This window comes from Haemorhous mexicanus, chromosome 1, assembly GCF_027477595.1.
Source record: "Haemorhous mexicanus isolate bHaeMex1 chromosome 1, bHaeMex1.pri, whole genome shotgun sequence".
NCBI classification, from domain to species: domain Eukaryota; kingdom Metazoa; phylum Chordata; class Aves; order Passeriformes; family Fringillidae; genus Haemorhous; species Haemorhous mexicanus.
The window spans coordinates 76,896,432-76,923,728 of record NC_082341.1 but is presented as its reverse complement, the minus strand read 5'-3'; the positions used below and the strand labels follow the sequence as shown (position 1 = coordinate 76,923,728).

The 27,297-nt window shown below is 34.5% G+C and overlaps 1 protein-coding gene across 1 annotated transcript in view; it reads right to left on the bottom strand.

The window, feature by feature from the left end:
* Positions 1-3,961: 3,961 nt before the first annotated feature.
* Positions 3,962-27,297, bottom strand: part of CDH10 (cadherin 10) — a 91,961-nt gene continuing 68,625 nt past the window's right edge. The window contains exons 4-12 of the mRNA XM_059854363.1: positions 26,803-26,922; positions 26,031-26,198; positions 20,849-21,036; positions 17,724-17,977; positions 16,078-16,214; positions 13,746-13,867; positions 8,074-8,182; positions 5,902-6,153; positions 3,962-5,037 (exon numbers count right to left, since the gene is read on the bottom strand). Coding sequence (XP_059710346.1) covers positions 4,544-5,037; positions 5,902-6,153; positions 8,074-8,182; positions 13,746-13,867; positions 16,078-16,214; positions 17,724-17,977; positions 20,849-21,036; positions 26,031-26,198; positions 26,803-26,922 — 1,844 coding nt within the window. The 3' untranslated portion in view covers positions 3,962-4,543. The remainder of the gene's footprint in view (positions 5,038-5,901; positions 6,154-8,073; positions 8,183-13,745; positions 13,868-16,077; positions 16,215-17,723; positions 17,978-20,848; positions 21,037-26,030; positions 26,199-26,802; positions 26,923-27,297) is intronic.

Sequence of the window (27,297 nt, the reverse complement as noted above, 5' to 3'; positions counted from 1 at the left end):
AATATATTTTCAGTTTGTCCTTGTTGACTAGGGTTTACATCAATTTAAAGACAATGAATTTTGTCAAATATTAAATGATTCTTTTGATTTTTGGGGGGGGGGGACGGACTCAAGAGAAACTGACATTCTGAAAAAAATATTGGTTTAAAAACTGTCATTTTGATTTAATAGTTGATTATATTCTTTTAAAATGGAAAGAAGGGTAGCCGTGAAGAAGGGAAAACAAAAGAATTTTAAAAATTCTGTCTGGCTTATTGTATTTGTGAATTCCCATGTATCTTCTGTCATGTAGAAAGTGACTTTTCATCCAGCTTAACCATATTAGAATATAGTTTAAATAAGCCTCTGAAAAACTGGAGAGACAATAGAGAAGCCCAGAATACTTTGTTGGAAAAATAAAAGTTGTATTCACATGTCTCCTTGTATTTCCAATTATCTCCTTATGTTTACTATTTATAGGATGGCTTTGAACATAATAGATAACATTGTTGTGAATAAGTGAAATTGTTTTAGATTGAACATCTATTTGTGCATCTTGCTATGAACAGATTACAGCTGAGTGATTTCTGTGCTGTTCAAGTGAGCCTGATAATGATAACATAGTGTTTGAAGGCTTCTGGTAACTTTTATTTCCTGGTCTCTAGTTCAACTTATTTGACATGAAGTAAGGAAACCTAAACTCTTTATATTCTTATATAACATGTATGTTACTAAGTGTAACATGTAATGTTTCTTTTGTTTTGTTTTGGTTTTTTTTTTTTTTTTTTTGTTTTGTTTTTTTATGTTGAGTAGTTAGTGATGGGCCAAAAGAGTGTTTGCTTTTTATTCAATATTGGATAAGCTTAGAGGAACACTGTCAAAAATTTTAATTCTGATAGAATAAGGGCAAACGAGTCTGAAGCAACCTGGAGAAATGATTGAGTTTAATTTTCTCCATCATTCATGATGATTCTTGTGAGTCCCTTCCAAATCAGAATATTCTGTTATTAGCATAATGAGCAGCCCTGTAGCCATTAACTAGTATTTATGTAGTTTACTCAGTAGGAGCAAATTATAGTAACAAGTTTGAAGGGAAATAATGTAGCAAAATTGCTTCTCTTTCTTCCAACTTCGTGTGACAGGTAGCACAGGAAGCATTTAAGAAGTAATACGAGCATGTAACTCAAAGGCAACAGAATCACACTGGACAATGAGTGAGAGGAATGAAGGGTAAACTCGACAGACAGTAATGCAATTGATAATAGTTTGGCCTGGAAATGTTATTACATATGATTGAAGGAGAAATGATGGTAATATGATATTCTGTAAGAGTGAATGAGAGAAAAACCACTGCATATATAGACATGGAAGCTGGTGGATATTACTTGATCTTTGCAACGTGAGGATTTTGTTGGTTTAAGTGCTTGTTTTGTACTCTGGGTATTTTTTACTCTCCTTAGACTGTTCCTGCTATCAACCACTTTCCTGAAGGCCCTATGAAATACTACCCTTTACATTGTTGTCACTAACATAAGATCTTGTGCACGTCTGCTTCCATAAAATCCCTTTAAATATACTTTTTTTTTTTTTTGCAACAGAGTCTAAGAATTCACTGTCAATTGCATGTCCAGTGGCTACAATTGTTTTTATATGCTTCTCACTTTTTAAGCATTCATAAGGTGTCTTGTAAATAACTTGTAAGTTCCAACTGAAACACAATATTAATGCAGTTTCTTTGTTTCTGTGGTCCTGTGGCAATTTTGTCTTAAGAACATTCAGAAAATTCATTCAGACTAAAGACTTGCATGATTTTGTTTACTAGATGTTGGTATGTTTTGTTCATTTTCATCAGATTTCATGTGGCTAAACTTAGCAAGTACTACTTGGGAAGCAGATATCCTGTTTGACAATGTTTCCACTTGGAGTTGTCTAGGAGTTTCACTTTCCAATGCCTCACTATTTTAAGGGTGTAAGAAGATATTGAAATAGTGCCCTTGATTCCTAAAATGTACTGAGAAATAAATGTGCAAGGATATGGCAACAAATAATAATGTAGTAGTATGTTTATATGTGGTTATATACTTTCACAATGTATACTCATATTTTATTTAATAATACGCACAGGATTAAATTTTAAACACCAGATTCAGATTCTGCTGATCAGTTATAAAATAACTTCCTCCAACACAGTGATAGAAAAATATTTCCTTATAGTTATTATTTGGAAATTAGTACTGTAATGCAAATCAAAGTCATAGAGTCTTGATGTTTGCTGATAGAGATAAATAGTGAAGGAGCTGTGTGTATCTGTTTTTTCCTCCTGGAAACAAGCAAGAGATTTTTACTGAGTTACATGTAGCAGTGTTATATGTAGAAGTATGGACCTGTTCAACCACTTTTTTCTTTTTTTTTTCTTTATTTTTTTTTTTAGCAAAGAGGTAAAGAACCCAGATATTTTACAGCCTATTTCATCTTCTGTCCTAGTATGTACTCAGTTAAATACATTGCATGTCACTGATCTCAGTGTTGCAGTAGACAAAATTTGTTTTAGAAGACTGTCTTTTGTCCATTTATATAGTTAATGGCTGGATATTATTTGTTTGTTTCTTCTTATTGAATGCTCTTGAAGGACTAATGGGGATTTGAAAGAAAAAAATTAGGTCCTGTTCACGAAGTGTTCATAAAGAAGATAAACTGTTTGCATCACCTGTAAGACTTTTAAAAAGCTTTGTAATGCTGACTTTGTAAGACATGTCTTAATATTCTTAGATCCATATTCTAGTAAGGAATATAAATAATCTTTAGTTCATAAAAGTACTATTGATTGCAATGAAGAAAAATCCATATTATTCACAGTTTGTTAATAGATCAAATAGTTAACTTGATATCAGGTCAATAAAAAATTTGGTCTCCATTGCACCAAAATAGATTGCTTAATGGTAGTGTATTCAGCTTTCAAATTCTCTGGGTTTTATCAGCCCATTAAGGAGAATAAATACTCAACTAAAAGAGAATGCAGCATTCCAATTTTCAAAGGACTAATATATTTCCAATATCTCTTGGTGTTATGCCAATAATTAGCTAAGAGAAAGTGAGGAGGAATAAACCCTCAGGTGTTTTTCTCTTACAGTAGCTAATACAGACCTTTTAACGTACTGCTTTGGCTCTGGAATTATTTAATCTCGGAAGCATTTCAAAATTGTCTTCAGTGCTTGTCTAGTACAAAACTTGCGTAACCTAAAGATTAAGGGAAAAGAAGAGGATTCCAAATTGTCTTTGCATACCTACTCTGTTTTGGGATAGATAATGTATAATTTTGGTTACAGTTGACTAGTTGCTCAGGTTTCTTTTTACCAGACTTGAGAAAACTCAGTAAATGGAGGGGAGGGGATGTTAGTTTTTGTGACACTTTCTCAGTCTTCAGATTGACAGCTTTAAAAGTGGTTGAAAAACAACACATAGTGCTTGTCAGCAAATGATTTGTCTTTGGAAAAATAGAGCTTAGGAAGGATTGAGCATCCTTTTACGCTTTATCTGTTGCTCTTAAAGATCACTTCTGATGATGTAAGTCTGATGATGATTCAAAATGGAGAACTATAGAATAAATAAACTGAGATTTTGAAACTAATGTTATGTGTTTGGATAAATATATTGTGCCAGCATGGTTTTAGAATAAGGCTATTCGAGGTGACACAAGATAATAATTCATCTTTCTAGACTAGAATATGATTAGTTTAGTTAAAAAATAAAACCAAAATAATTCTCACAAACATTGAACTGTAGAAAGTAGCACTTTTGAGCAAGCAAGTAATTGTATAACTTGCTCCTGTCTCAGTGAGCATAAGCACTTCAGACTGTGTTGTATGTATGGAGAATACTTCAGCACAGAAGTATTATCAGTTGGTTGTGATGTCACTGGAGAAATTCCATGATCTCTTATAGCTTGAAACTCATGGCCGGAACAAGCAGGCAAGCATTAACATAGTTGTAAAAACTGGTTTATTTTTTAAAAATAAATACAAAAATATAAATATAAAACATTGGCAGATAGAATTTGATGAAATGAAGTTGCACAAACTTTTTTTTAAACCAGCTGCATATTACACTTATTAACACCACGTGTACATTTTGTTTTATTTTAATGTACAGAACAGGACATATTGGATTTTTTTCTTCTTCGCCATCTTAAAAGCTGCACTTGCAGGAATAGGACATGTACCTAACAGAAGCGGCTTGTACATGAGGTTGCTTAAGGGATTATCACCCTGTTCAAATTTCTGAAGGTAAGATATTTTTTATTTTACTTACTAAAATGTACAACACAGAATTTCCATAGCTTTGGCTCTTGGAAGTTTGATTAAATAAAATGTTGTATATATTCCAAGTGGCATCCTACTAGAAAGAATGAATGACATTAATGGACAAGTTTAAAACAAATTTTAAAAGGAAACCATTGTGCTGAGTGGCAGGAAAATTTTCCTGAATGTTAAATACTGTTGAGTGCAGAAGGTGTCTGTAAAATTACTTCCGCTCAAAGGAAAAGAACAAAGTAGCCTACTGTAGGTTAAGAAGTGTCTTTATCACTTTCTCCTCCACCGTACATCTCAGCTAGCTTATTAAACCGAGGGCCCCACTCTCGGAGGTAATCATAGTTTTGGTCTCCTTCAGTAGTACCTGACTCCAAGGAGCTCAAGGATTCAGCTATGGAATCGTTTCCTTCATAGGCATAGGTCGCGAGCGAGTCATACGGCGGCGCGGAGGGATCGGTGTCGTGCTCTTTTAGCCTTTGGTTAATGAAATCTCGGACATCCGTGTTGTCTGGTGCCGAAGGAGTCCTCCGTGGCACAAATAACGTTTCAGGGAGAATGTCTCGCCGAAGCTTCTTATCCTCGATAGCCGCAGGATTCCTCAGTGTGCCGATATCAAAGGCTTGTGTGTCTTCCTCTCCACCGCCTTCGTCATTGTAACTCACAATGTTGTCTCTGATGTCCTCTTTAGAGAGGATCAAAGGCTCCTTCTTTCGTTGCCTCTTCAGAGCAGCAAACAGCACCACTATAACTTAAAGAGGGAAACAAAGAATGGGTAAAGATCTCTATTTAACAATTTCTTAGCAGCAAATCCACTGGGTGCAAGAACGACATTTCAGCTACATTTCACCAACTCATTTTTTTTGATAACTGGATAAACACCTCTATCTGTATAATGGTAGCACAATAGAGTATATCAAAAACCTATTTTGCACACATTGTGTGCTCTGCTTTACAGGACCATGAGCTTGTCTGCATGCTCCTTCTGTAGCTGTAATGAGCTTTAAAATAGCCAGTCTATTCTGAAGATATTTTTCCTTTTTCAAGCTCAAAGGATATTGTTAAAAAGTGGGTTTGAGTTGAATTATAGGTCATTAAGTGCTGTTCTGAAAACCACAAAATGGAGGTTTTACAAAATTTTCCTTTTTTTTTACTACAGCACTGAAACCACTGGATAGACAGGGCTTTGATGTAGTAAAATTGCTGCTTACTCTTATATGTGAAATATATACTGCATATTGATTTTTAGTAGTTATTTAAATGAAAAAAAGACTTTTCCTCAAAAAACTTAAATGAAAGACATGAAAGCAATTTTTGATTATACTGTTCATCCTCTCTGAACTTTCTTTTTTTGGGCAACTTAACGAAGAACATAAATGAGCTTCTGGTTGCACAGTGATAGTTTAACAGTCTGGGACTCAAAATCTTATTTACAGTGTTAAATTAGCAGATAACGAGGGTTTGCCTTTGTTTTTTCCTTTTTATTTTAAGCTGCAGTTATATTCTTCTCGCAAAATCCAGGATCATTAACTCTATCAACCTGCGTAATTTCGTGAAATGAGTCAGGCCTTGAATATTTGTTCCTGGGTAGGGGAGGACGCGTTTCTCTTCTTACCTAGCAGGATAATGATGCAGAGGAGAATGGCCACCAGTGCCCCCGTGCTGAGGCCGGCAGGGAGCAGCAGGGCCTCGGCGCTGCAGGACTGCATGTTCCCCCGGCTGTCGCAGGCACACACCCGGATGGTCAGCGTGCCCGTGCTGCTCTGGATCGGGTAGTCGTTGTCCGAGATCACCACTGGGAGAAGGTAAGTGCTTATTTCGTGTCGGCTAAAGCCATTCCTCCTCGTCAAAATCCTGGCAGTGTTATCTAGATTGATTAAAAGATACCATTGTAGGCTATACAAACAGAAACCATATCACTTATAGCAGATGCAAATTATCGTGTTTTAGATGACTTCAAAATAGATCCTGATATCAGAGTGATATCTCTGTTTTTCTAACAACATTCTCATTTGATCAGAAAGCTATTTATAAGTTTTTAGGTACATCTGGCCTGCTTCTCTGTGCCTCTGCACCACTTTGGCGTGTGATTTGAAAAGAGGATTTCTCAAAGCTTAAAATGTTTTATAGATTAATGCATGCAGTGCGTGACACAGTTACAGTTCAGGGCTGAAACCCTGAAATGCAGCAACCAACCAAGGAAAAAGAACCTTCCACTTTGTGCAGTTCAACAAGTACTCTGTTCTAGAAGATTCTTTCTATGGATCATCTGTGACAGCACCCACAGGAATGCTGTCAACTCAGTATGAGATTTGTTAAACCAAACCTCTTTCAACACACTCTAGAACAATGAATTATGTACCTTAGCACATGAAGTAGGGCTTTTTTTGGATAGAAATTGTCTTAGGAATTCAGAAAATGTGAAAGATGGTAAGTATTCCTGCACATTTTTGAGAAGTTAACTTACTAACTGTATCTGTAGCAGACAAATCATAGTTGTGTGCAGGACACTTCAGCACCAAAAGCTGTCCACAGAGTGGCCAGAGGGAAGGGAAGGAAGAGAAGGAATGAATAACAGAGAGAGACTATTTCTTCTACTGTTAGAGCCACAATGCTAGAGTGGCAACCAACACCAGAGTTGATACCTGTTTCATCCAAAAGACAGAAAATACAGGTTTAATGTGCACTAAAAGGAAAATTTATTTTCATCATATTTGTGGGTTGCCTGAACTATGTGGTTAGCTATCTTGATAGCTAACTTCAGGCACAACTAAAAGAACCCATGTGCAAAAAGAAAGAAAATAATTGAAAGAAAATAAGATAGTAAGTAAATATCAAGATCTATACCTCTCTGTACTCAGGACCTAGTCACCAAGATATAACCTTTGTTTAAAATATTAAATCATGTATTTCTTCATAGACTTCAAGATGTGAAACACAAAGTTTTTCTTTCTTGTTTCCCTTCACTGGTTCTATGTATGTTAATATTATTTGTTTTCACTCAACATCAAAAATTAAGTGTCTTACAGATCTTTAAATACCTCTACTGCAAAGGATTTTATAAGGTATGCAAAATATTTTATTTAATTACTTCATTTTCCCTATCATTAGAAGTTTTTTTTCTGCTGTTGTTTGTAGTCTACTACATCCTGTAATATTCATCAGGAACAGAGGATTATTCCCTTTGCCTTTATGCCTTTGACACATTTGAAGGCTGATACCACATCTCCTCTCATTTATGTCTTCTGTAATCTAGAGTCCTCTCAATTAGTCATACTAATAATGAAAGCCAAAATTCATAGTCTCACTTCACCGAACAGAAGCTTCTGAAAATTTTCTCTGATAAAGACAGATTGAGCAAGGATCAAAAGAAAAGCCAAAGTAGCTCTCAGAACCATTATTTTCATTAATGGTCAAAAGAAGCAAAACAGAAGGCCAAGGGAATCAGAACGATGTCACAAAAGGCTCAAGTGAAAAATCTCAACTTGTCAGCTAAAGGCATTTTTGAAAGCTTTCTTCTTTTGTAGTCAAGTATTTCATCTGTGTCTTACCCCAAGCCAACACTTTTGTGATTTTCTTTATAATTTTTTTTATGACATTTTTGCTTTACCTACACTTGTATCTACAAGCATAGAAGTCCTAAACCCCATTCAGGTAAAGTATTCTTGATAGCAGCAACCTTCACAACTTCTCTACATATTGATAGACATCAAAAGCAAATATATTTCAGGAATGTAGCCAGACAGAAAAGATAAGACTTCTTCTTTGGAACAGGCATGAATTTTACCTTCGTTATCCTGAACAGTGAAGTTAGGGTTAATGGCAGCTAAACTGAAGAAAAATTTTTGTCCACCAAGGGGGTCATCTTTGTCTACTGCACTTATGGTTTGAATAAGCTGCAGGAAAAAAAGCAAGCAAACAAACAAACAACAACAAAAAGACCAAATACACCTAGGTTTTTGATAGAGCTGTCTGATCAAAGAAGATGAAAAGCATTGGAATAACTTAGCATTCACACAAACAGAATATTTATTCTGTAAAATATAAAAACTAAACAAATGTTCAACAAGTGTCTTATATAAGTTTTTTTGAAAAAGAACATCTGTATTTTTCATGTGATAGTACATATGCACCTATATTTTTGTAGCTACATAGTGGACAAAACTTGCCAAAAATAGTTTTAGCTGTAGCTGGTAGTTTTTAAACTTCATCTTTGATTCATCATTTTAAATTCAAATCAACACCTAAGACAGTAATGCACATGAAATTTTCTTTTTTTGTGATAAAAACAGCATTTTCTCAAGCCGATTTTTTTGAAAGGGAAGTGAATGTTTCAAATTACATTTCAACATTAAAGCATTTTTTTCTTAAACATGATTTTTCTATTTATTACTATAGAACACACCAACATGATTCCTGAGATTAAAAATTCCAGTTATATTTTATACATATTTCTACTCTTGTAAAACATTGTAGCACACCCTGGAGTTGCACAAGTTTGGAGGGGGATGAGAATCAGGTGTCATAATTCTGAGAGTAAGATGCACCAGGTCAGTTCCATACTCAGACTCAGAGCTTTCTGCAATGCCTACCACAAATTTTGGCTATTTTTGGAGCCAGTAATGGCAACCCCTTTATCAGTACTTCTTTACCTGTCAGGCAAGTGAATATGTGGCTTTTTCAGTGAAATTTCTATACCTAAGAGTGGCTAAATATTGTTTCCCAAGCAAAATGATTTTTTTTATTTTTATTATTTACTTTATTGCCTAATTTCAGTCTGGAGTTTCTTTCATACTATGGCATATAAAGTGAATTTAAGTTTGGATTTTTGTGCATGCATGCTTGGAGGTTCAGTTATGTTCCTAAGTTTAACTTCCAAATATAGATTATCTTTAGTCTAGATCATTTTTATTCTTCATTTCTTATCCATCATTTTAAATTGCACTGCTCTTTCAACCATGGAATTACATCCAATTTTTAACACTATTCCTTCCCTGTGGTGTACTTGTTAAACCCTGTTTGTTTTTCCTCTTCCAGTTCTTCCAAATACAGCCATTTCTCTTCATATCACAGCTTTTGTCAGGTCTGATCATCTTTCACATCAACAACTGCAGTGCACTCCTGTTTGCCTTAAAAAACGCATGACTAACTCCCAACTTCTCTGTTGTCCATCCAGAAAACAGCAGTAACTATCTTGATGAGGCGAGGATGGGATTTCTTTTAACATAGCAGCTTCCTTGCTTTTTCAACAAGAGTTTTGTCTTTAAATCTGTTTTCTTACATAATCCTCCAATAATTTTCTATATGAATAAAACTGATATTGCAAGCATGGGATATTATTTGTTTTTGAAGAATGAATATTTTAATTATTTAGTAAGCAATTAGCGTATGAATTTTCATAGATATTTACAAAATGAAATTAAAAAAACCCACTAGTTTATTTTACTTGACAACTTGAGACCATGAATATGGTCAGCTGCAGGTGTTACGCTATTGAAAATCAACTGATTTGCTGAGGTTTCATTATCATTGTTTTTTTATAGACCTATCTGAAAAATAGGAAGGGAAAATTAAAATCTAGAAAAAAACATCAGGGATTTTAGTTTTTCAATAGATATGAATTTGAGCTGTTTTTAGAAAGACACTTGGTGGATACAACAAGGACATTTCTAGAAATATGAAGATCCCAAAAGCCATGTTTAAGTAAGATTACTGTGAGAAAAGGATATTGTTTTTCCTGATAAGGATTGTTATAGGGGTCAAATGAGCTGATAACATGAAGACCAGGATATAAATAATTGGTTCAAGAAACCTAGTGTGTTTATATAATCTATACTGAATTAACTTATCAGAAAAAAGAATATAGACCCCATGATTCATATTTTAAAATGTCTTTGAACGAGAATCCATTATGAGCTAGACCTATTTACATAACATTTGACCATGTGAAAAGGGATGTATGGATTAGGTAAAATGAAGGCTGGGAACAGCAAGATAATAACAAGCCATTTAAACACCACAGTGGACTTGAAAAAGGGGAGGCTGTCCCAGCGCTGGCCGTGCCGGGGCCGTGCCGGGGCTGTCCCAAGGCCGTGCCGGGGCCGTGCCGGCGCTGCCCGGGCCGGCCCCAGGCGGTGCCGGCGGCTGCAGCGGCCCCAGCGCAGGGTACGGCTGAGCCCCTGAGCGCCGGGGAAAGCCTGGGCAAGGGAGGGCAAAACGCTGCCCGGCAGCCAGGGCTGAGCCAGGGGAAGCGAGCGAGAAACAGCGCTGCGAGCCCCGAGGGGACAGCGGGAGCAGGGACGGGGCGGGACAGACCCGGCAGGGATGGCCCTGCGGCCTCTGGGAGAGCCCGGCCGGGCTGGGCTGTGCCTGCGGAGCTGAACGCGATCCCATGTGGCAGCAGATTTATTCTGGAGGAATGCAGTCCATGGGGAACTGCACCCTGGGGTAGGGAAAAGAGTGAGGAGGAAGGGGTTTCCGAGAAAAGAAAGTCGGTGGTGAAGGGGTGAAAGGTGAACCTGGGGAGAAGGGCGGTATTAAGGGAAGTTGTTTTATTTCTTTCTCTCTCTGTTTGTCATGATCCTACCCCATGTTTAATGGACAGCTTATTAAATTACTTTTCCCCAAATTGAGTCTGTTTTGCCAGTGATGGTAATTTGTAAGTTTTTCTTTTTCTCTTTTCATCTTTTCTCCCCCTATACTGTTGAGGGGAAAGGAAGTGGCTCGTTGGGCACTTGGCTGCAAACCAAGGTCAACTCCTGCCTTCTTTTCTTTTGGCAGATCATTTACAAATAGAGAAGAAGGGCCTCTCTTCTGACATCTACTATAAGGAAAATGAATATGTAGAAAAGTTATACTCAGCTTCCACGGAAGATCTCTCTAAAGCAGGGCTGACTTCTGCTTTCTAAGCTGATTCTTATCTTTTACATTAGAGGATCTTTGGAGGCTGGCAGCTGAGCTGCCAGACCTGTGACAGCTGGGAGCTGACAAAACCAGTGGGATTCCATCTGTCCAGATGCCCAGCTCCTGGCTCTTCTCACCTGGGGGCAGAGGACAGCTGAACTTCTTTGGTTGTAGGGCTGCAGCAGTCTGAGCATTTTGCTGCTTTATTTCCCTGAACTCCTTTTGAGTCAGCCTTGTGTAGGTCACATGAATGCCTGTGTCCTCTTTATGCCATCACACCAAGACTGTCCTCATTTTTTGGGGGGGGGTGGGTCAAAAGAACAGCAACCACCAAAATAGCATTCTGCCAGAGGTGCTGCTTGTGTATAGCTTGAGCTTTTTGAGATAGGGTATTTGCATAATTTGTAAGTTCATGGTACGATCTGAAATAGCAGTAATAGCAAGCAGGAAAACAATCACAGGCCCTTTGAGTCGTTAAGACTACAAAAGTCACATTTCTCTCTTGCTGTATATTTGCACATATGTGTCTGTTTGTCTACATGGATTTATGTGCACCTCCCTAGGTATCATATATAGTATGTGCATGTTTATATATATGTATGTATAAAATTTAGTAAGTAAATGGAAAAGTATAATATTCATTATAATATCTTTCTTTAGTAGATGGGAAATACTGAAATGAATACCACAGAATCTGTGACTGATGAAGCATCATCAGTTTCAGTTACCTAATAGATATAAATTTCATGGATCAAATGTAATTATGAAAACCTGAAAGGGAAGAAAAATAGCAGAAATGTGGGAGGAATCAAGCTCAGAGAACCATGTTCTGTTTGGATTGATTACATTCTCTCAGGACAGACTGAATTTGAAAAATAAAAAGTCTTATTTATGAGCTGCCAGTAAACAAGAAGAATATAATTACATTCAAATAGATTATTCATGTTATCCTGCATTACATTTTTTCTCTTCCTGTGAATTGTTTTCTTTATGCAATCATTTGCAACTCAGATTTCTTTAAAAATGTTTATATTTATGGCCTTCTCAATAACCTTGGCAGGTTTTTTCTGATAAAGACACTACTGAGCCCTATAACAATTTAAATAAGCGTTTGTGGATGTGTAAACTTATTTAGCATCTCATTTATTAGTTATAAGTTATTAGTGCTATTTTATTCAACTTTTAAACTGACAGCCTATTCTGATTGTAAGCAATAAAACAATGCAATGTCAAAACACTTTTATATTTACTTTTAAATTATACTGACCCTTATAGTCTAGATAGTCCAGAAAAAACTGTTCCTTAAAATACACTTACATAGAAATTTAACTGCTCTCTTAATATTTCGTGTGTGCTCTAGAACTAGTAACCTGCACAGAAAAAATTCTGAAACCTCAGATGAGTAAAATTTGTGGATTCATGAATTTTATTTTTTTTTTAAACACAGGATGGTTTTTTTGTGAAACTGGGAGAGGAAAATTCAATGTTCTTCTTCTACAAGTCTTAATCCTTATGTCATATTGAAAATTATTAAAACATTATTTTAGCATTTAGAGTAGACATTTCAGCTGTCCAAAATTCTACATTTTTAGCCAGTGATTTCTCTTTATCTAACACCTTGAATTCTCTTGCGACTGCCACAGCAGACAAATGCACTTGCTCAGTACCTTCAGATATTTTATGCACTATAAATTGGGGCCTCAAATTCCTTGTTGTAAGTTCAAGCTGATGCCACTTTGGGAGGAAGAATGGCAACCTGAATGCGAAATTTGCAACACAACCTGAATGTAATACCTATGGGACTCCAACTGTTAAGACAAGCTGGCACTTCTACCACATTCTATTCAAATGTACTGAAAGGGTTGCACTGAGGTACTACTGCTCCCATTTAAAAGGCTTTATTATTGGCTGATTATGCTCTGGGATGTGTAATAGGAAAAAAAATTAAACAATTCTAATAAATGACTGCCCATTGGACATTAGGAATTAAGCAGTACAGTCATTTCACTTAAATTGAAGTACATGTTGTGTAGCCTTGAAGAAGCAAAAGAAAAGGAAGATATTATGTTACCATTTAAAAAATGTATGTTTTCTTTACAGAAATTTTTGGTGTGATAATGAAAGATGAATCTAACAATTGAAAAAAAAAGTGTGACAGATTTTTGGTTTTAATCGCTGTTATCATGGATTGAAATATATCTGAATTTTGCTACTGGAGAATTACTAAAAAATGTAGATCAAACTTTTTAGTTGCATATAATGTTCTACTTTGTGAAATTAAGGGCAAAGTGAATCATGACCATGTTATGGATGTATCTCACTGGGATTTAAAAGCAGTACAAGGTTAGGTAAGGAAAAGTGGTGATGGAAAGACTGATGTGCTTGTAACATATTGACATTTCAGTGTAAGCCTCACTTACAGAGCTTCTTTGCTTTCATCTTTAACATTTCAAAATCTAATTTAGATGTGATTTTTCTTAAGGAATAGGTAGGAATGATCTACAATTGAGTTCTGTAGAAACACTGGATAGTGGGAAGTGTTTATCAAAGGCATACCTGTCCAGCTCTTGCATTTTCACAGACAAAAGTGTCGTAGAATACAGCAAACTGTGGGGCATTGTCATTCACATCCAAAATTCTTACATAGACAGGAACACGAGTAGTATCTTTGGGGTTGTCTGACAGTAGAAGAGAGAAGAAACATGAGATTATTTTCTTTTTAAGAGTTTTCTGTTTTCTCCCAAATTTCATGAGCAATACACATGCAAGATGAAGTTTGAATCTGGTCAGTATTTAGTGTACAAACCAGTAATAAGCCAGAATCAGGCCTTCTGAAAAATAAGGAAATTATTTTTGTAGAGTAAAAAAAAAAATGAAGTATTGGGATCTAGTGAGCAATTAAATTGTACATGAAGATAGGGGGCAGCAAATGCTAATAATAAATAAAAATATTGTATATGAAAAGTATGCCCGCTACTAGAGGGCATAAATAAATTTGATCACTTGTTGGGCTCAAGGTTTTGCATGGTTTTGATCTTTAATTTTAAAATTCTTTGTATATCTAGTTTGTTTTAGAGAAAAATATCAAGGACGTAATTTTTGCATTGTTTTGGTTTTGGCTGGGATAGAGCTAATTTAGTCTATGACATGCAAACATATTTTTAAAAATTTTCAAGTCAGGCTTTTCTCTCTTGCTCCTCAAAAGAAAATCCAACAAAACACATGAAAGTACTTCTCCAAAACATTCGGTAAAGAATTTATTAGAATAAGATTTTTTTAATGCTTAAATTGCCTTAAAAAATATGAATGTAGATTTTCAGACCTTAGGTTCAGAAACAAGAATAACCTCCCCCTTACCAAATGCCAAGATACTATGATTATTTAGAGTGCTCTTTTGTTAGTATAGGTTAATTCAGGAATACAAGTGTCCCTGTTCTCACTTGCTGATCTTGTTGCCATACCAAAAATAATAAATAATGCCTGGGTGTAAGAAGCGCAGATGTTTCTTGGAATTCTGCTGCGTGGCAGCTAAGCAGCGTATGATTTTTAAACATTAATAGAACTGGATAAGTAACAACAGTAAGAGATTGTTCCAAATTATTTATTTTCCCCCCTTTTCTTCTGCTTTAAATAAAACAAAAGACATTTAGGAGCAGCTGGAATTACACTGGCTTGTTGTCAGTAACACCTTTGCTAAAGAGCATGATGTGGATCTTTTTTAACATCCTGAATTATTTAAATTTCCAGGTTTAGGATTCAGTTTTTCGTAGACTTCTGTATATTTGTACTAACTTTCCAAATCAATTCTAACACTGCTTTCATTCTGTCATGCTTCACAGGTAGCGTTTTAAAATATGTAAAGATCTAAATCTCCCTCTTCACTTCTTTCTCCAAAATTAACATATCTCTGTGGAGAATGCTAGCTACTCCAGATATGCCCACAATGCAAATTTGCCTTAAGTTTCCTGTGAAGGAGATAAGTTTAGCAGTAAGATCTTGTCATACAAGGATGCTAAGTTTCATCAGAAACTTAGCAGAAAAAAAAAGATTTTTGAAAAAAAGCCCTACTTTTTTTTTTTTTTTTTTAAAACCCAGAATGTTTAATTTGACTAAATGTTCCATTTAGTCCTCTACAGTGTAGCTCTTGCCAGCCACGTTTCGCTGCTGGTCAGTATTTTTTCCTTTTTTTTTTTTTTTTTTAAACTGATACAGAATTAGCCCTAAAAAAATTAGTGACTTTGAGAGGAAGTGATTCTTAGATGCTGATTTCAAAGATCAGACCTTTGTCCCTTAGAAAATGTTCTGTCCATTGATTAAAGCTATTCTCAGTAATGTAGTAGGTTTAGGAGGATATTTGCTCTTCTCTTTAAACTCTTAACATGAAAATATCTACAGACAGTTGTTTTAAATGGTCCAAGAAATGCTACAGCTTTGGGATGAAACTGAATGGAACTTGTAAGATATATTGATTCTAAGAGCTGTAGGTGTAGATACCATAGGAAGAGATAATGAAAGCATTTTTAAGGAAGTGAAGAAAATAATAGAGACAAAAACATGGATTACTATGCTAATCTTGCCCATTTTATCAGCAAAATCATCCTATTGTCCTCCAAGAAAAGGAATAAAAATAATTACTCCAGTCTTATAATTCAATTGGCTAAGATTTCTAAAGTAATTTGGACATTAAAGGTCAGTGATGGAGGTAGGTCATGAAAAGAGCAATGAGGAGACAGCTGCTGCTAGTTACTCCCCAGTTCATTTTTCCAGAACATCTAGTATAAACGGACAGGGGGAAAATAAAGGAGGGATGTTTTCATCACAAAGTTTCAGCTGTAACTTTACAGGCTAAGGAAAACTGAAAGGTAAAAGAAAAACTAAATTAGCTTACTAATCTCAGCTGCTATAACACTAAGATTGTGCCATTGGGATATCTCACGGTCAAGTGGCTTAGACGTATAGATGGACCCATTTCCAGAATGAATGTTAAATATCCTGTCAAGGTCAGTGTGACGATCCAGAGAAAACCTAAATATGACAACAAAACAAAAAAGTATCATCAAAATTATAAAAAGTCAAAGGAAACATATATTTCACAAGTCACTACAAGTTTTATGTTTTATAGCACAAAGGTTAGTTTTGAAAAGACATATATTTAGTTTCTATAAATACTTCTGAAAATTCTGAATGTTAGTTCCATAGGACAAGGAATTAAAATTTGGATTTTAAGAATGTGGTACAATAGTGTAATATTTGATAACTGGAGCTTTTGCAAGAATATAGGAGAATTATTTTAAAAAATCAGAATTTCAATGTATAATTAAAGAAATAATTTAATTCTGAAAGGAAAATGGTCTTTGATATACTGTTTCTTCAGACTGACACTGATACCTAATTTACAAGCTCTTCAAAAGTATTGCTATAAGCTCAGCTTCTACTGTTTAGGATGTATTAATTCACTAGAGATCAAGATAAAAAAAACTTGCATAAAAATAAGTCCACATGCAGAATTTTCATGCATAGATGTTAAAGGACGTGCTATGGTAGTGTCAAACTAGTATCAGAAAATTTCTCTCTTTCCTCTTTTTTTTTTTTTTTTTTTTTTTTTAATATTTAACATTGCCTTCAAATTAGAATTGAGCTCTTGATTTGGAATTAAATGTAGGATTTTGCCAAATACAGAATGATTTTTAGAATGTGTGTCAGAATTGGGCCAAATTTTTTGAAAAGTTAAATAGTACACTCGTATAGTACAATAGAAGCAAATGTTTATGTTTCTATGAAAATTTATGGGTGATCTAAACTGTTCATCAAGTGCATCTGGTTTCATTTGCAGTACTTAACTAAATTGAGCCAAATAAACAAATGCTGTTATATGAAAATAGCATCTATATGGTTTTGGTGGCTGTTGTTTGCTCAATCCGCTACACACAATTGCAATAAATATGAAAGGCAAACAAATAAAACCCCAATAAACAAGTCAACACCAAAATGAACATAAAAACAACCAAAAAAAGGGAATTAGAACAGCCAATAAAAACTGCTGATAGTGCAATAAAGACTTACTCAAATGTTTTTGATTTTTTTATTACTAGCTTACTTTAATAACTCTTAACTAGAATAAAACAAAAATGTGCTATTTTCTAGAGAAATTATATTTAAGACTATTTGGCTTATATGATAAGCATTTCATTTTACTTCATACATGATGTTAGTTTTATTGAAGACTAGAACTTGTTTCATCAGCACTCTAAAAGCTTTTCACAGTGTGAAGTAAAAAGCAATCCTGATGGACCTAGTTGAAATCAAGTTTTTATGAATTGTGGCACTGGAAAATATTTTGTGTGTCTCTTGTGTGCAAGTAAATTGCTGTTGCCTGGCATATTTGTAGGTTTACAGCTAGCACCATTCTCAATTCTGTCTATCTCTGGGACACTAATAAATAATAGAAATAACCTCTATGTGAAATTAATTTTGTATTACTCTTTATTCTAATTTCTTTAGCAAATAATGTGTTAAAAGACACTGAAGTATTACCTTATTGGACTTGAGGCAGAATCAGGATCTCGTGCCATTACAGTTCCTATTATTGTCCCCAACTCAATATCTTCATGCACCTCAAAAAGGTAGGAAGACCTGCTGAAAACAGGAGGTTCATCTACATCTTCTACAGAGATTTTCACAATAATTGTGTCTTTGAAAGGCCCAAGGTAATAGAAACGGGGATCCACATGGGTATTTTCAGCTTCTACTTTCAAAGTATAAAGTCGTCTTGTCTCATAGTCCAGTGGCTAAAAAATGAAAATTGTGATAAATTTTATTAAATTAGATTTACATATTGGCAGATGTTGACCTATGTACATAATGGAAACTGAAGAGGGCTCAAGCCTTATCAGAACCTACCCCTGCATGCTGGGAACACCAACACAGTTAATATTTTCCCCACCACAGGAGTCACTTTGTCTAATAAGAAGTTACATTGTTTTTAGAAGTATCTTTTCCTGTATATTGGTTAAATTATCTCAGCATGAATGATAAAAAGATTTTCAGTGCAAATTAACCAATTATTCAGGGAATTTTGCAGCTGTTTCACAATAATATGGATTTGAAACAATCATATAAGCTTTTAAAAAGCTTGAGATACTGACTGGAAATACAAACATTCCAAAATAAGGTATTTAACACTAATGTTTCATAGGAAATTCTGTAAACTCCTGGATAATCAAAATGACCAAAGTATTCTTATTGGCAAGCCTATATAGGGGGCCTTAAATATCAGGAATGTTTTCGGTGTCTTTTGAGGAAGGTGTGTGTGTCAAAGCTCTCTATATTTAGAGAAACAGTGGGGTTTAATCTTGTTCCTTTTCATTTAGTTTAATGAATCCGACATCAGAAGGGTTTTTTTTTTTTTGAAAATATATTTGACATTTTTGTCAGCAGTTCCTTTTTAAAATGGGAGGAGGAGCGGTTCACAGTTATAATTAGAAATCATTTTGGATAGAAAATAATTCTATTCCTTCAAATTTTTCTAGCTGTCATAGATCAAAAGTGTTAGCTAATTAATGATTCTAAGGAAATGAGCAAGCTGAAAATCTACCTTTCTGACACAAAGAAGACTTTATTAACTCCCACAGATTCTTAGAGAGATATAGAACTGGTGGTTTTCATTCATCAAAATGGGTGGTTGATGGCTTATTTTTTTCTGCCTAGCTGCTTTTAAATATTAATTAATGTTCACTAAAGATGCCAAAGTGACAGGTTAGATATTTAAATAAACTATTCAAAAGCAGAAAGATGCAGTCCAGTGCATGAGAAAGAATGAGTTTCCCCACTGCCCCAGACTTATTTTAAAAAAGTAGTCAGAGCAGATGGGAGAGTACCTGTGAATACAAATGAGAAAAACAACTATTTAACCTAGATCTGAGGCTATTGCTGTGTCTGTAAAGTGTATCGTTCAGCTGTTAAGGGACACTGGCTTCAATCCTGAAAGCAAAGAAGACATGCTAGTCCTGATTTATTCTAATTGGTTTAATCTGGCAGAATGTGCACCATGAATATGTAAACTTGCTACTACAACATTCACATGCAATTTGGACATCTTGTCTACCTACAGTGCAAAACATGGATATGAAACCTGTGGATTATACAGGCATTCCAGCACATCCACAGTAATGAAGAAAAGTCTTGCCCAAATATATGAAATTGTGGAAAATCAATTATTTTGTCTGTGAGAAATTGTATAGAAAAATTTGTTTAGAAAAAGTTCTTTTACAGCACATAATAAATTCAGACTTAATAACTTGCAGGCTTTGTAAAGGAACACAAGCTATTTGTAGTTATTCACCACTGAAAACAGAAATTACAATCAAAGTGGATAAATAACAACAAAAAAAAGAGACTATTTTAATGAATCAATGAACTCAGCATTCTCATCTCCTTCCTTGCTTGTTAGTGCTGTTGTCTGTGGTATTGAATAAACTATTTATTCATGACTGAGAGAGCATCCTGAAAAATGCAAATTCTGTCAGACTGTTAATAACAAAATCAGAAGATCTTGTTCATTAGTATTTGACATTTTTGGAACTGCTGTATTAAAATTTAGGAAATTTCTTGTGCTTGATTCAGCTACTAGACATTTTTCAAGATGCTATTGATTTAGTGTAATTGTGTGAAAATCTGAAGCAAGCAAGAAAAGAGCATCTCAAGAGAAGCCTTCACAAACTAGGAAAAGAAGTAATATATGACCTCAAACTTTGGTTTTTTTTAGTTTTTTTTCCCCCAGATAAACAACTACACTGACTATGAACACAATAAAACACAGAAATTAAAAAGGAACACTCTGCAGAACTTCTCTTTTCCTTGGTTGCCATTATCAAGAGATGTGAAGGTATCTTTTGTATCACTGTTTATTTCATTATTTTATGCTTAAGGACATTTGTTTGGAAAGCTAATATAAACAATGTTTTATCTTAAAAATGGTGCCTGAGCTCTTTGAGGTTCATCTCAAAGTCCCAAGGACAAGGACCAAGGGACTTCTGGAAGGGAAAATTTTGAGGAGTAGGAGAGTGGCATTTCTGGTTGCGAGATAGACTTAGAAGGCAAGCATCTGAAAGTGCTCTGACAATGCAAGACAGAGGGCAGAACTAAAGCTGGCTCTGGACCAGGAACAACACCTTCACTACAGACACACTCTTCGTGTGACAGCCCTCTCACACACTGGAACCAGGAACAAAACCATATAGTTTGCAACTCATGTCTTTGTTCTGGCACACAGATCTCATCTTACCCAAGTAGATGAGAATCTCACAGAGGAGGAATCTGTGTCTCTTATTAGTGAGTGAGCTGCTGATTGCTTGCTGAAGAAAACAGGTTATAGAAATACTTAAGAAGTCTGCATTTGAAATCACAGAGACATTTAGTGTTTACACATTGGGGCTGGTCCATTTTTTCATACTTTGCTACAACAATGCTTTGAACCTATGCTGCATCTTAGATATGGTCACCACCTTTTATTTCCAGTTCATCTTAAAAGGAAATAGTACCTTTCAGTCACCGATGGGGGATGCTTGCAAATGTTAAGCAATTAGCATATGTTATCACATAATGTAAGCAGTGAACACTTGTGACATCAAAATAATTTAGTGAATGCTGTTAACAGGCACCTTTCGCACAGTGATGATGCCTTCCTGTGTGTCCTTCTGTGTCACAATATCAAACATATCAGTCCCATCACCATCTATAATTCTGTACTCTACTTCTGCATTTTTTCCAGTGTCCGCATCTGTGGCTTTAACGCTGCCAATGGCCGTCCCAACTGGGGAGGACTCAGGAATGCGGAGATGGATGGTACCTGTCAAAGAGACAAAGAGCCATTCAGGACCCCTGCAAGCTGGTACACATGCATGAAGTAACACTGTGTGCCACAAAAAATGATAACATAATTTTGGGTATTTTTTTATTCTAGACAACTTGCCATTTAATGCCGAGACAATGGACAAAAAATGAGGTAGAGAACTATCCAAAGGAAAGTTTTATATAGAAGACTAAAAACAAAATAATAGAAAAAAAATTCATAGAAAGTAGGGTTGAGAAAGACCTTTAATCTATCTCAGAGAAGAATCAACTATATCTGCACTCTTCTTGCCTTTCTTTTCCTTGTAAGTTTTTTGTCCTCTTTTTTCTCTCCTTCCTGAAATATCATCTGGAAAGACTGCCTTGTGTTCTTGCCAGGTTTCACTCTTCTTTTCTACCCCTTAATATCTAAGGGCAATATTTGAGATATATATATAACATGTATTTTATCTTGGAAACAATAACAAGAATAGAATTCCTTGATTTTGCTGGCTAGTTCTATGCAACAGACTGACATTTCAGCTTTTAGATAGCAAGATATCATATTAAATAAATTTGAATAACACATTAATGCAGGGGGAGGTGTTCTAAAAATCTGCCAGCAGAAATTGTGCCTATACTTGTTAAAGCAGTTAATTCATACTTAAATAGGCTTATGAATATTACAGTTCTTGGTCTGTGCTACTTTTCTTATCTCAGTTATATCCCTTTATGGTAGTGTCATACAGCTGATAAAATGCATAGAATAAAACTATCGTCATTCTGCATGCTGAAGTAAATTGAAATAAGTACCTTACCATATATTTTAGCATTCTATGTCCTAGCCTTAGTGTGAAAACTGTAAATAAGCATTGAGATATTTGATCCCATCTGTTGGAACATACGCTACAAAAACACGTGGGGGACATAATGCGCTATGAAGAATTCTCAGAAAAAATATTTTCAAATTAATGCATCTACAGTTGTCATTTCAAAGATGAAAGTGAATTCATCAAATCTTTCTTGGAAAACATTTTCTTCTATGGCCTTTGTTAAGTTTACCAAGATTTTCTGTTCTACTTAGAGAGTACCTAAGTTAAAGGACTTAGAGATATGCTTGAAATAACAGAAAAATGGGAATGGTAAAGGGCAGCAACCACAACAGTAAAAAGCTGGACAGGCTACATAAAAAGCAACACATAAATACATTGTCCAAATAAGTAGTACAGAAAAGTCCATCAAGGGCATATTAGTTTTGTGCAATCAAGAAGAATCATGGGGAGAGAGTGGCATGGCTATATGGGAAGGTCACTCGCAATGTGATTTTATCGTAACTCAGGAAAGCATGAGTCATTTGAGGATTGTTGGTGTGTTACAAGCCAGCTACAGAGTGACACTTACTACAAAAAAAACTCTATTATTTATTGGTCATTAGAGATTTTTTCTGCTTCTATAGATTTTTTTTTTCTGTTTTATTATGTCATTATGTTCCCATTTGACAGACCCAAAAAAGCAAAAATGCAAAAATTGAAAAATAAATACTTTCACGTTTAGTTTGCAATTAAACATTGAATGAAAAATATTGAAATATTTAATTTCTTCATATAATTTTACTTAAGCATATTTTAATATGAAATGGACATGTAGCAAAAGAATGAATACTTTATGACCATGTACACCCCATATTCTATTTGTATGTGTTTGTTTTTGCTCAGTCATATTTTGACGTTAAATTGAGAATTTTATCATACATTTTCTCTTATATTTTCATTACCTTTCTCCGATATCTAAACCTGTATAACTTCACTAGTAGAGAATCTCTCTCTAATCACCCAATGGTAAAAAAAGAAGCAAAAGAAAAATGATCCCCAGTTTAGTACTTAAGCAGTACTATAGGAGACTATGGTGAAAGACTGCTTTTTTTTTTATTCCCAAAAAATATTTATATGTTATAATTATTTTTATGAGGTGTCAACTACTCCCCACATTTTTTTTTCAGTGCTTGAAACCATATCCCTATGCCTTGTGGACACTACTTTGACTCCCAGTACAATACCCAAGTCATTATTTAGTCTACAAAATGGTAAGAGCTCATATCATGAATTGCTAATAAGGTAGTGGAAACAGAGAGGGAAAATAACCAGAAACTTATCATCTGAAAGATAATTTTTTTTCTAGCCTATCCATTTCTAGAAATCTCCACCATAGTATGAGATGCTTCATTTTATTCCTTTTGTCACTGAATACATTTAATGTATTGACTAAGTATGGGATGCAGTGCAGCTTTGGACACTGTATCAGAATACAAAGTACACCAAAGTAGACTCATCCTTGCAAAACTCTGCTGTCAATCTTATTTCTTTCTTCTCAAGGAAAGTAGTTTACTCTTTGCATTTACTCCAGTGAATGATGTCCTTTCATTTGTCTGTCAGGAAAAGAAATGGGAGGTTCAAGGAAAGGAATACTTTTCCAAATACTAAGGAGAGCAAAAATCAGCTTGAGGATTAAAGTCTACACACTTGGGATTGCAAATACTTCAATCAGTCATAAAGAATAAAAAACCAATCTCATTTTTCCATTTACCCTTCTTCCCATTCACTCTTGAATAGGCGTATAATGTAAGGGCAAATATTGTAAAGAACTACAGGTTATACTCTCACAGGATACATGGGCTGCCATTATTCAGGTGCACTGAGTTTCATTCAGACTCAGGCTTCTAAGTCAATACATCACATTTTCCATTTATCACTGATCAACACCATCTCCTTACTTCTGAGAACACCTGGAAATATTATAGTTGAAACAAAGATCCAAGGTCTGAGGTCTTTGAAGACCTTTCTGTAGCGCCTTGAAAAAGTTTTCAATCTCATCACCACTGTTATCTATGTGGGTTTTAGTATATTTTTAAGAAGAGAAAAATATTCTGAAGAATCCTTGTTTCATAATGTAAAAAACAGAGGAATTAAGGGTTCTTCTATATTTATTTTTTTAGAATGTATGATACAATACATTATGTCAAATTTTCCCCAATTTTAATATGAGTTTCTTGTGGGTGACATATAAGCTGATATTAAACATTTTATTGAAACATATAGCTGTAATATGCCGAGTCCTGTGGAAACATAATGGGAATTCTAATACTTAGCATGATAATTTATAAATCTGATATTAATATTATTGTTTCATTAACCTAATACATCTGGGTTTTACATTATTGGAATAGAATAAGTATAATTTAATCAGTTTCAATTCCAGCAGTCTCATTAAACTCTGTTAAAATCATGAATCATTAAAATATTATTTCCATTTTGAGGTTAAATATATATTTTTTTAAAAGTCAATAGCTATTTTTACTTTCATATATCTAGTAAAATATGTCATCTTTATAAATGTTTTAGTTTTCATCTCCAATGAAACGTGCATTTATATCTAACAAAGAAATTGACAGAGAGAAAGTAGAGAGAGAAATCAAACAACAACAACAAAAGCCCATGAGAGCAAAATTAAGTTCCTTTAAAGCAAATGACACATCTGATTTAAAGTGACATTAAAGAAAAATGCAGAGATGCTACATCAAATCCTTCTCTATCTCAAATATTGTGTTGGAATCCCAGATAAGTCATGTTAAAATGGTCTGGAAAGTTGATTCCATCATTCTAACTTCTAATTTACCACACTGCTCAGGAAACAAGAAAAAAGAGAAAAAGAAAAGTATAAATATGCACTTTTGAAGCTTCTATGCTGACTTAAGTTTAACTGTTTTTTTTTTTTTCATGAAAGGCTTTGAACATGACACCTCTTTGAATAGTCTTCTTCAGTGTATCCAGAGAGGAGTAATACAGCATTCCTGTCCTACACAACAATGGAAATACTATAATCTTCTATATACAAAAGGAAAAAATAAAAATATTTCTTAAAAAATTGTGGGAAAATGAAAAAAAATTATAAATTAACAATAAATTCTGTTCAGAATATGACCTTTGTAGAAATGCACAAATTCTACTTACTCAATGGTGCATGACTTTTTTTTATTTCAAGTGTGATGAAATTACATGCTGATAAACATCTTAGCTGAACACATATATATTAACTTCAATATAAAATTGAACATAATTATGTACTCTAGTTCTGCCATAAGGAGCATAATTTGAAGCTGATTCTGGTATTTTGATCAAGAAGAGTGAGTGCATCAGTAACTACTGGATTGAGTAGAATTATACAGTGTATAAAATGTGTGGTGAGGATACTCTAAATCCTTTACGTATTAAGTAAATCTAAATCATCGTGCAAATATTGCTACTTCAATTTATGCAAAAGGCTTCAAATGTATTTAAAATGCTTGACTGTTACAAGTTCAATGTTACATAGTTTAACATTTTCATATCAGACAGAGACCAAGAATATTTTTACATTTTGGTTTGAGGATACAAAGGCTTGACAGCGTTATTATCAAAAGGCAAAAAGCATTATAAAAACCTTCACTAAAGCTGTAAAAAACCCCAAAAAAGAGTTAAATGTAATTTGCTTTAATTTGGAAATTTTCTATGTTGTATTGTAGCTCTATAGCTGAAAAAGTACAAATCTGTCTGATTCCCTTTGAGTAATTTCTTTTCCACATTCTTCATGATTAAATATTTAAGCAGATACCTCAATTCAAACATTTCTGCATATCTAGAATTACAACTTGTTTTATTCTCCAGTGGGAGAGCATGTAGGATTTAAGCATAAGGTAAGGAAAGCAAAAGCATTGTTCTAATGCTCTTACAAGTCCACCTACTATTTTTCTCCATATTCCTGGGAGGAATTCCCGGTTTACTGCAGTTATATTTCATCATGTAACTGTTTCTTAACAAAAAAAAAATGCTTTAACATTTAATATACTGCTTTAATAATAATAATCAGCACATAAGCCTTTTGTTTATGTGTGCCCCATAATCTAGATTTACTCTAAATTAAACCAGATGGTGATTGCTTAACTCTTACAGCACAAGTCAACTATTAAATGCAGCTTACTCTGGGGGAAGCGAGGTGGATTGTCGTTGACATCAGTCAGTGTGATGTTCACGGTGGTGGTCCCTGATAATCCTCCCATCTGGCCTCCCATGTCCTTTGCCTGGATAACTACTTGGTATTGCTCCCTGTTTTCTCTGTTCATGTTCGGCAATGCAGTCCTGATGATGCCTAAAAGAAATGAATTGGAAAACAGAATTGCTAATAATTATGTGCAGCAATCTGCTGCATTTTTTTTTATATTAGTCTTGAAATAAATCTCTAAAATATTCATTTAATGTTCAAAGAACAAATTTCTGTCCATAAGTTTTATTGTAGTCTTATAATTATAGTAGTCTTTAGTACAGGCTGTGTCTTGTTGAGTACTTTTTCTACATCACAGATACTTTTCCATTTTCATGCTAAAAAAGCTTTGAGATATTTGTGCCAAAGGTTTAGGAGAAAGAACACCTTTTATTAATAGAAAAGTAGAATCATTAGGGAAAAAAAGAACAGTATTTTCTAAGGAAAAAGCCTTTATGCCTGCCTTTATCAGAAATGTTGTTGTTTAAATCTTAAAGCAATAAATAGACCTACTGTGAAATTACTTATACTTCATAATTTCAGATGTCTTGAGTTTTTATATGTATTATAAAAGTTATAAATCATGAGAAAAAGCAAGAAATGATCTTTCATTTCAGTTTTTAATTACATTTTTCATGTGATCTAAGGTCTTTTAAATGAAGGAAAAAGTTTAAAGTTTATGGTAAATGAAAATAATGAAAATTTTCCTTACCTGTTTCTGGTTCCACAGAGAAATATGGCTGCCCTTGAAGTATGCTGTAAATTATTCTGGCACTGTTTCCATATGAAGGGTCATCAGCATCAGTAGCTGTAACTTGGACCACAGAAGTACCTGAAACATCCAAAGCCAACTTAGTTGCATATGACACTACAAAGAGGTGTCAGAGCATCAATTTCCATTCCAACTGACACCAAAGAAAATTTCAGCTAATACTAATTGGATTTTCCAAATATATATGTGATCTTCTAGTCATCATTAGGTACATTCTTCCTTATTCCAGGTCTCCTTCTACATAAATTGAAAATAAACTTCCGTAATCCCACAAGTGTGATTAAGATTTAATTAGAAAACATAAACAATAGCTATGTCTGAGCTGAATTCTTATCTTTACCTAGCTACAATAATTTCATGTATTCACATCCTCTTTGCAGAAGACACTTTTTTAATTGGAATAAATACCTTCATTCCATTGCCTAGAATGGGTTT